This window comes from Callorhinus ursinus, unplaced genomic scaffold (assembly GCF_003265705.2).
Source record: "Callorhinus ursinus isolate GAN/ISIS: 27379988/994484 unplaced genomic scaffold, GSC_fseal_2.0 scaffold11, whole genome shotgun sequence".
Taxonomy (NCBI): Eukaryota; Metazoa; Chordata; class Mammalia; order Carnivora; family Otariidae; genus Callorhinus; species Callorhinus ursinus.
This window is the reverse complement of record NW_027397073.1, coordinates 38,511,910-38,522,347: the sequence shown is the minus strand read 5'-3', so window position 1 is coordinate 38,522,347 and position 10,438 is coordinate 38,511,910. Positions and strand designations below refer to the sequence as shown.

Here is a 10,438-nt window from a genome sequence, read left to right as displayed (position 1 = left end):
CGCTCCATCCCTCCCACCCGCCGCCGCCGCCGCCGCCGCCGCCGCCGCCCGCGCGCCTCCCCCCGCGGAGCGAGTGCGGGTCACCGGGTCACTGGGTCATTGTCTCCGCGCCCGAACCCCGAGCACCCCGTGGAATCCCCCACGTCATCATCAGAACCATCAATGAGATGCAAACATGAAAGACAAGAGGAAGAAGAAGGACCGCACCTGGGCCGAGGCTGCCCGCCTGGTACGTACCGCCCCCCGCCCGCCGCCCGCGCGTCCCGCCGGCCCCGCCGCTCGCCCCGCGACGGCCCGCGGCGGCGGAGACGGCCACTTCCAGCCCGAGCCGCCGCCCGCTCGCCGGGCTCCTGCTCTTTGTTATTCTGCGGGAGTGGGCTCGCCCAGGGGCCCCTGAATGTGTGCGTGCGCGCGCGGAGGGGCGCAGCGATTATCTCGGGGAACCCCGCGCCCGCCGCGCCCGGGACCGCCCGGGACACTTCTCCCGGTACTTCGCTCTCGGGGCTCAGCTGTGCCTTCGCCACGAGTGAATTTCCGAGCGCTCGGCCCCGCTCGACTTCCCTCTCTGCCGCTCCGGAGACCTTTGTGTGGCAATTACCACTCCCTCCCGGCCCCTCCACCTCCCGGAATTTCATCAATAACACTCTGTGCACGGTCTGTGTGTATGTTCGGCGTTTGTGAGTTCATACATTTTACACGTGCATGCACGGTGTGTGTCCGACACGGACTTGTGGGGCGTGTGTGCATGTGGGCTAGGTCGTGCGTGTCTGTGTGCCGTGTCGTGTGCATTATGTATGCACAGTGATACGTGCATGTTTTGTGTGGATCAAGTTCGTTTGTGTTTTGTAGGTATTGTGTTCTGCTCGATGTTTGTGTGTACATTCTGTGCACGTGTGTGCAGTTTTTGAGTGTGTGTGTCGAGGCGTGTGTGTGTTTGGTGAAGTTGGGTCAGTGTCATTTGTAGTGGGAGGTTATTAAGAGTGTACAGCTAGGTGTCTTTTAATGCTGGCTTCCTGGGCGGTGTTACTTGGCTGCTTTTCTTTAACCTTTCGGAGCTTACGTTTTAATCATCGAAAGAATGTCTCTATAGAAATGCTGGTTGGCAGAGGGGCGTCGGCGTCTTTGGTTTGATGCATGTGTATGTGTGGGTTTTTTTTCTTCTTTTTCTTTTAAAGGACAGCTGTAAACGGATTTTTTAAAAAGGATATTTCTTTACAGTGTGCCTCACGGGAATGCGAGGCATTACATTTGAAGCTCAGCCTTTCAGGATTTCGGCTGCATAAATTAAATATTTATTTAGCGAACTTACTGTCTTTTATAATTGGCCAAAAGAAAGCAGACTGCATGCAATAGAGGGCAGGGTGTGGGGTGGAAGACTACAGAACATGTTATTGGGTTGACTTTGTAAAGATTGTCTTACTATAACTGGGTTTTTTTTGTTTTTTTGTTTGTTTTTAAGCCTTGGAGTAACTGCATCATGCTCAAGGAGAACATTTGTCAAAAGTAATTATCTGAGTTTGGTTGAAGGGCCTTGCTGGTATGTTTCTGGATTGGAGCAAAGGGTTTTAAATAATTGACCCTATTGCCCTATGAAGCAGTGACAAAAGTCCCTTTTAATTACGGTCTAGTTATTGGAAGCTGAAGTGGATAGGCCCCTTTACTTCATCTCTTAATTTGTAGTAGTGTATATTATGATTTCTCCTCTTATCTGTGATTGTGTTAATTACTAAATCACTCACTGTCTGTGGATGAATGGGCAGGTGATAGTCATTCTCTAATGAACTGCATCTGGGAGAGGAAACTTATCTGTGAGGAATACGTGAAAAGTAAGCAGTAAGTGTTAAGTAGATGCCAGATTGATGTTATCACTGAATTTTTGCTAGAGCATAGTACGTTACTTATTGTTTGCTCAGCCACTAATTCGGAATTGTGTGGGGGTGTGCAAGGCTTCTGAAAATGCATTATTCAGGTTCCTTAGAGTGGCAATCAAGTGTTATAGAGCTTCAGTGTATGTGTTTTAAACAAATGAGTGAGTTGACTTATAAATATTTTAAAACAATGCTTCATGAATTACCTATATCTGCCTGCAGAGAATTATTTAATAAATAACATCATCCTGATGGAATTTAAAGCTAACCATTTGTATTCAACCAGTATCTGTTACTATTCCTGAAAATACTGTGCTCTATTTGATGTAATCATAATGGATCTGTATTGATAAATCCTGAAATAGATTTCTTAGTTACAGCTTTTTGTTAAAAGTTGCCTTTTCCTCTTACAAAGTTTCATTGATGGGAAAAGACACACTAGGAGTCATCAACACAAAAGAATTAATCATAGACCAGATGTCTCTATTTTAACCAGACATATTGAACTTGTAGTTATGGTAATTTTTCAATTTGTTTCAAGTTATTTTTCCCCTGATAGTTGTATAAATGTGTATGTATTCAAAATGTGACAGTTGAAATAAAATACTGAACAAAATAGCAAGTAATTATACTAGAAATATCTTTCTGAGAAATTTGTGATTTGTGATTGTGACTTATGATCCTTCTTAACTTTGTGATTAAAAAGGGATCCATTTGAGTAATGGTGATTTTTTTCATGTTTTCTTTATGATTACATGAATACATATAGACTTAAACTCTCTTACAAACTTGCATGAAAAAATTTTTACTCTTATAATTTAGTATTAATTTACACTCAATTAAAAAGGAATGCTGTTTTGGGGGGCATTTCTGTGCTATAAATACTATCATTACACATTTCACACTGCCCCTGATGGTCTTGCTGTGGTTGTTGCTGTTAAGGACTTTTAGCCTTTTCTCCATCAAATGTTAAACTAGGTGTCTGATTTTAAAAGTAAAGACTGGATGGACAGAAAACATGCATGTGGTTCTTGAAATATATGAACTAAAGAAAGTATCCAAATTAACATTAAGAATAACCTTCCAATCATATCGTATATACTGTATATCTCCTACTGTAGTGTGTGTGTGTGTGTGTGTGTGTGTGTGTGAGATTATCTTAAAAGAGCGGGTATCAGGGGAGAGGAAATGCAAAATACATTTTTTGAACTGTGACCAAAAGCTTATGTTTCAATGTAGCTTTGCATTCATTTTTAAGAAAAATATAGATGGAAGAAGAACAGTTCTTTGCAGAGTAAGAACTTCCAGTCGACAACAGAATTTGTGCTTGCTTTCTTTGTGAGAAAAGTATATGGTCTGTAAATCTACAAACTCTGAGTGACAACTCCAGGGATTTTGCTTTAGATAGAGATGCAGCTATCAAGCCCTACCAATTTTCTCACAGAAGTATGTCATGTTTGTATGTGGTGAGCCTGCTTAGCTTAGGAAAGAAGGAATGGTAGTATAATTTTTCTGTATTTTCAGGAATGTCGTGATTATTAACAGGCTGCCATTTTAAAAACAGTAACACCACATCTTTTCTCTTTCTCTCTCTCTCTCTCTCTTTTTTTTTTGGTCTTTTTGCCCTGCATCAGTTGGAGAAATTTCAGCCTTTAGCGTCCTCCACTCCCCCTCAGCGTTCTGCAGTTGTGGTTGTTACTTTGCGCATTTCCATTTAATATGGAGGCTGCTCCTAAACCAGATGCATTTTCATCTGTTTTATCTGTTCTTCTAAGGTTATAGAGTCTCAGAGGATCCCACAATCACATGGAAGTATCTTCTGTCTTAATATTTGTAGACCACAATAAGAATAAAAATCAAAACCATAACTCATGTCGAGCTGGGGCTTTGACTTTAATCCTTTTGACTTTTATCTCAAGTCTTCACTCTGTTACTATAAATACAGTTTAAACCATTGTGAAAGGATCTTCATGCTTCTTTGTAAAAAAAAAAAATGGGGATTTGACAGGACTTTGTTTTACTGCACTAAGGGGTTTCTTTGTTACTGACTTAACACAGAACATACTGTTATTTATATATTTATTCTAGTTTAATTCTTTTTTTTTCTGACATGCAAAAATGTTGCTTTGAGAAGTCCTTTTTGATAGTTTCATCACTTTGTTCTATAGGGGAATGCACTGGTAAGATAATGATTCAGTGGATTAATTTGTTCCCTGAGTTTCTTCTGTTTGTTTCATTCCTTACAATCTTTATTTAGTCTCACTGGCACCTGAAAATAAATCTTAACAATCTTCAATAGCTTTGTGCTTGGTAACATGGCTGATTTATTTGCTTGTAGTTCACAAAGATAATGACTATTAGTAGGGTTTTTTTTTGTGTGGGTTTTTTTGTTTTTGTTTTTGTTTTTTTGTTTTTTGGTAGTTCAAGGTGACCTTTGGGGGAAAAATTTTTTTAATGGAAAATTTGCCTCATTGTTGGGAGAAAACAGATACATATCTCTTTATGCCATAGCAAAGAGTTACTGAAGCTTTTAGTAAGTTGAAATTCTGTAAATCAGATTAAAAATTAAGTGGGGGTTTATGAATTAAAAGGAAATCTGTGTGAATCTTTTGCACAGAGAAGATTCTTTTGCATAATGCATTATATGCTAAATAAACTCTTAGGGTTCCTACGAAATAAAGCCGAATGATATTCGTAGCTGTTAACATAGAAAACAATTCACAATTGTTAATTTACTGGTTGCCTTGTCTTTTGTCTTTGTATTTTAGAAATATATATAATTTTTCAGGAATGATGAACATGGGGATGGAGGGGAGAGCATTTGTACTGCTTTTGGCATTTTCTCACTGTGCTTGGATTTCAGGTTATGACCAGGCCTTGACAGTTGAGAACATTTCTACTTGTGATTTGGGGTAAGCCCCAGAGGTGCACATGAGCATAATTGTGACAGTGCTTATTGGCTTATGAGCCTGGCTAACGTATATGGCAAATGGAGTTTTATTTTCAGTCGCTTACATTTCAATTGGTTTGATTCAGCTGTTTTCTGTGATCTACACGTAACATCATCTCTTTATGTCTGTATCTCATCATCTCTTCTTTCAGATGGGGAACCTAAATTTTCATTGCAATTTGAAAGATGGAAAAGAGTTTAGCAATCTCTCTGCCTCTGAGTTTCAAGTTGGGAAAAACGTGTTTGAAATAAATGAGAAATGTGAACTTAGGCCTAGTGTTTAGGTTGTTAATTTTTTATTTCCTGCTGACATGAAAGGGAATTTTAAGAGTTGATCCTTTCTTAAGTTTTTCTCTTCTTTGAGAAGTCTTTGGTAGCAGGTGATTCCTTGGATGTCAGAAATGGACTCTTGGTGTCTTCTGGCTTTTGTAGAGTTGTACCTGTAAAGGAATTTCACCACAGAGAAGTGAACTTATAAAGTAGTGAAATTTAATATTGAATAATATAATAGTTTCAACCTTCACTGAAATGCACTGGAAATGTGAAGTATGGTCCCTAACCATGTTGATGGTTCCTACATATACAGCTCAAATGCTGGAGAGGATACAAAGATACATCTTCAAGGAGTGTTGAGTTCAGTAGGGGAGACAAGGAAAACTGGAGGAAGACTGAGCAGACACCATCTGCAGGTGTCACAGGAATGATCAAGCAGGTGCTAGTTTATGGATTTACAGAAGGGAGAAGCTGTGTGGTATGTGGAGATTGCAGAAGGCTTAATGGATTAGGTGAAACTTGGTTTGTCCTTGAAATATGAGTAAGATTGAACCAGTGAGGAGAGGAGAACATTCTAAGAAGAGAGCCCTGCATGAGCAAAGGTGTCATGTCAGGCAAGAGGATGGGTTCAGGAGGCCATGAGTGGACAAGTCTAGAAATACCCAAAGACTTGAGGGGGGTTGGCATGGCAATAAAGTTGAAAGTTACATTGTGACCAAATTGGGGAGCGATTTGCAAGTTATTTCCAGAAAGTTGGGCTGGTGGGGTAGGTATAGAAATAGGATTTTTTTTTTTTAAAAACACACACACAAAACAAAATGACTATCTATTATAGAGAGAGGGGACACCAGTGCTCTGCGGATGTCTCTAAATGCTTCCATTATTGGGTAAAAGAGTCCGAAAACAAAATTGATGTTAGAAACCTTTTAAATAACGCAACTTTATTCTGTCCCATAGCCTTTGCCAAATGAGGCAAAGTAAACATCAGTGAGTAATATACATTACATTTGTAGAAAACACACAGGGCACTCTGTTACCTAAAATACTCTCTTGAGATCAGTAGGTAGCTAGGGTTATTTCAGTAACTCAGTCGCCAAATGTGTGGTTTAATGATATGCCCAATATCATCACCCTGTCTGTAAGGAGCACAGGATTTTTTTCTTTTTTTTTTTTTAAATCTGTGTTGTGTCTTTCTGATTTTTAAAAATGAACACAGGCATTTTAACTAATGTGAATTTAACTGATTTGTTGCATGGAGGCATAGGGAGGATCCAAGCCTCTAGCAGACTCATTTCCTGCTTTTCGGATGGACTGCTTTTCATTTCTTTCTCTTTTTCATCAAAAGTCTGCATAAAATTTTTATTATTATTAATTTATTATTATTAATTTATAATTTAAAATCCCCCCTCACCCCTCCTGCAGAAGTTGTCAATAGCAGGTCCAGGCTCCTTCCTGATAGGGCTGGGAGGAGGGGCATCTGTATAGAACCACTTTCAGCTATTTGCCAGCACTGAGTGCCTTGATTGTTCTGCTTTTGTCCCCGCACAGTTGGTAGCTGTGGAAATCTAGCCCGGATTGAAACTGTCCCTGAAGAGCCCTTGGGGAACAAATAGAAACATTATATGATTAGCCACATTGTTTTCATTATTAAACAAATCTACATAAAAGGGTAGCAATTAACAGCTTTATCAGCCTGAACTTAGACACCTACCTCTCCTTTCCCCTCAATATTCCCACTTGAAGTGGGAACAATTAAGTGTTGCTGGTTTTAATGTCAGCAACTGACAACATTAAATTGGGAATAGGCACTTCTCCTGGTTGATTGACATATGGCCCTCTGACACATTCTTACGTGTTTTAAGGCAAATTCATGCCCTGGGGTTAGAGCCAAAGGGCTTGTCAGAACATTGGCTTTAATAGCTGAAATGTATAACTTAAATGACATCCAAGACCTTAACCTTTGGTGGAACTTTTAGAGCCTGAGGAATCCTGTAAGGCACTGCGATCTGTACTTAGTGGACACATTAGAAATTGTAAGATTTTTTTTCTAAGTATACAGATGTATAATTTATTTTACAATAGTTATTTACCATGGACTTATTTTGCATATATTAGCATAAATTAGTCCATGAAAAACTACATAATGATGTTTAAAATAACTCCAGAATTGCTGTTTTTTTTGGCAAGTGCTGTATTCTTCTTCAGTTATGAAGTTGTTGAGTTCCAAATATATTATTTATGAGTTAAAGGACGGAATAGGATGGACCCTCTTCACCTTATTCAGAAGACAGATGGCATTTCTGAGATTTCATTAACTAAAAGGTATTAGAACCTATTTTAATAACGTCGAGGAGTTAGAAATTGAGTTAGGATCTTTGGGCTTGTTTTCCAGATCAGTTACAGAGAAAACATGATATAATGAAGCTGTTGGTTATTCTTAGTTTTTTTTTTTTAATGTCAAAAATAAACGACTGCATATATAGTTTGTACATATATCAAAACCTTGTTGACTGAAGAACTGAGTTGCTGTTTGGATCATCAGGATTCTGTATGATGCTCTTTTAGTGTTCTGAGACTCAATTTCAGTGTGGGGGAAGGGGTCCCCACACATACAAGAGGCAACACCAGCAGGGTATCCAAGTATTCAACTCAGTTCTGCCACTGTCTACCCAGAGACACCATCAGATTCAACAGGTTAAGGCTTCAGTCCTACAGTACTTGCCCCCCACCCCCTTCAGAAGCCAATAGCAAGTCCAGGTGGTTATTACTTACGCTTCTGACTGACCGACAGGCTATAGATTGGAAGTTCCAATGACCTCTCCATGGACTTCAGAGGACAGTTGCAAGTCCAAGTTGTTACCTGTATTTCTGACTGGCTATAAAATCAGAGCTTCCCAAGACCTCTTCCTCAGGTTCAATTAATTTGCTACACAGTTCACAGAACTCTGAGAAACATACTACTTACTAGATTACTAGATCACTGGTTTATTATAAAGGTTATAACTCAGGAACAGCCAGATGAAAGAAATGCATAGGGCAAGATATGGGGTTAGGGAATAGAGCTTCCATGTCTCTCCAGGTGAGCCACTCTCTCAAAGTCTCCACATGTTCACCAACCCAGAAGTGATCTGAATTCTGCCCCTGTTTTCATGGAGGCATCATTACATAGTCATGATTGATCAAATCATGGGCCTTTAGCACTTTATTCAACCTCCAGCCCCTCCTCCTCCCCCAAGGTCCGGAGTAGGACTGAAAGTTCAAACCTTCTAATCACATGATTGGCTCCATTGTCAGCCAGCCCCCATCCTTAGGTACTTTCCAGAAGTCATCTCATTAACATAATGAGACACTTTTATCTTTCTCAACACTTGGGAAATTCTGAGGTTTTAGGAACTCTATGCCAGGAAAAGGACAAAGACCAAATGCATATCATTATAAATCACAGCATCACCCCTTCACCCGTCCTCCCCCACACCGTGCACGCACAACAGAGACTCTTATTTTTAAAAAGTGTTTATAAGAAAATCTCCTTCCTTTAAAATATGTTGTCTTCAAATTCTTGCAACCAGAAGTTGTCTTTCCTAAATCCTTTGTTTAATTTGTCTCTTTTAAAGCAATCCAGGAAATTAAATTAAAACATTTTGCATCAAACTTCTCTGATATTCTTCTTGTTCCCTTTCCATCACTATCCTTGCTCTTTCCTGCTTGTTTGAGGGTCTCTTCTCTCAGTTTCCCCTTTAGTGTCAATGTATATTAGAATGCTGCCTCGCCCCTCCATTTTATTCTCATATTCCTCCTGTCCATTGACCTTCTCGCCTGCTTCAGTGGTCATTCTCTCATGGTGAGAACTCTAGCCTTGATATTTTCCCTAAATTTCAAACTTACATTAACAATTCCTTTGTGTATCTCTAGGTACACTGGGTATTTCAAATGAAATTTATCCAGTTCATTTAAACAATTATTGGATATCTCCCACAAAAGTGTTGTACATTGAGTACAAAAAGAGAAATGTGATAGCATTCTTATCTGGGTGGGGGTACTTATCTATGTAACACCTATCTAAACACCTGGTATCTGTGGGGAATGGTAAATTCTGTCTTAAATATAGTTCACATTTAGCTCCTCCTCTTTTCATTCACTATATTTTACATAGTTCTGACCTTCCAACTAATTTTGTCTCTAATCTCTTTTTCAAAATCTTACGGAAGCTGTATTTCTCTTTCTAGAGTAGATCTGATCTTACTGAATCTTTTCTCTGCTTAAAAACTCTTGTGATTATCTTCAAGTTAAAGTCGAACAGGTCATGGGAAACCCTTTTCAATATTGGCAACACTTTTTAAAGTGGTATGTGATGATTGGTTTTCCTAATAATATGCAGAACTTTGCATTTTTTGTCCGTTATAAATCATCACACTGGTGTTCCAATTTCTACAGCCTTCTACAGATTTATATTCTTTTTAAAACACAATGAAGATAGTTAAACTTATCAGTGGGTAGTTACGCTTATCAACATTTTATCACCTTCTGTGCTCAACTCTGTTTCTTGTATCATACTCCCCCTTCTTTGTAAATGACTCCCCCTCCTTTTAACAGTTTTTGTTTTGTTTTGTTTTGTTTTTAAATGAGGGGACTCTGGGTTCACGAACAGTCTTCATATATCTAAAATGTTTTTGTTTTGCCCACCCCTTAATCTTTTTTATTAAGCTTTAATATTTTGAAAGAATTACAGACTCATATGAAGTTCTAAGAATTAAAAAAGAGAACTGCAAGCAAATGGCCACATGCTCCACTGTTATCCACACTCTCTCCCTAAATCCTTCCTATCCTCATAAATTTAATCTGAACACAGTCCAGATTGGGTGTACAAAAGTGACCAAGAGAAGCCTTTAGGAAGATTATCCCCCAAATATGTAGATTATAAATTCAAAAAAGAGATGTCTTCACAAAGCTCACGACATCTTTCATTAAAAAAAAAAAAAGTGGAGAAACTTGATAGGGAAAAACTAAAAGATATAATGTTCTCACCTTTGAGTGATAATTTATCTAGTTATAAAACTTTTAATTGACAGTTTTTTACTCTTAATATTTTGGAAATATTTCTTCATTATGTTCTTGTATCAGTGGTTGTGACACTGTGTCTGGGGTAAGTTTATTACTTTTTACTACACTTGATCTTAGCCAAAAGGCCGAGAAGCGATGGTAAGTTTATTACTTTTTAAGAGGTAATAAGCTTTTGTATCTGAGAGTTGTTATGTGTTCTCTTTACCCTTGAAATTCTGCAGTTTTAATATTCTGTCTTAAATGTTTATGGGTTGATTTGTCTTTGTTCTGCTTGGTATCGTGTGTG

At 38.8% G+C, this 10,438-nt stretch overlaps 1 protein-coding gene across 1 annotated transcript in view; it reads left to right on the top strand.

Moving 5' to 3' along the window:
- The first annotated feature begins 121 nt into the window (after positions 1-121).
- ASXL3 (ASXL transcriptional regulator 3) overlaps positions 122-10,438 on the top strand; it is a 179,698-nt gene continuing 169,381 nt past the window's right edge. Inside the window, exon 1 of the mRNA XM_073898362.1 lies at positions 122-229. Coding sequence (XP_073754463.1) covers positions 176-229 — 54 coding nt within the window. The 5' untranslated portion in view covers positions 122-175. The remainder of the gene's footprint in view (positions 230-10,438) is intronic.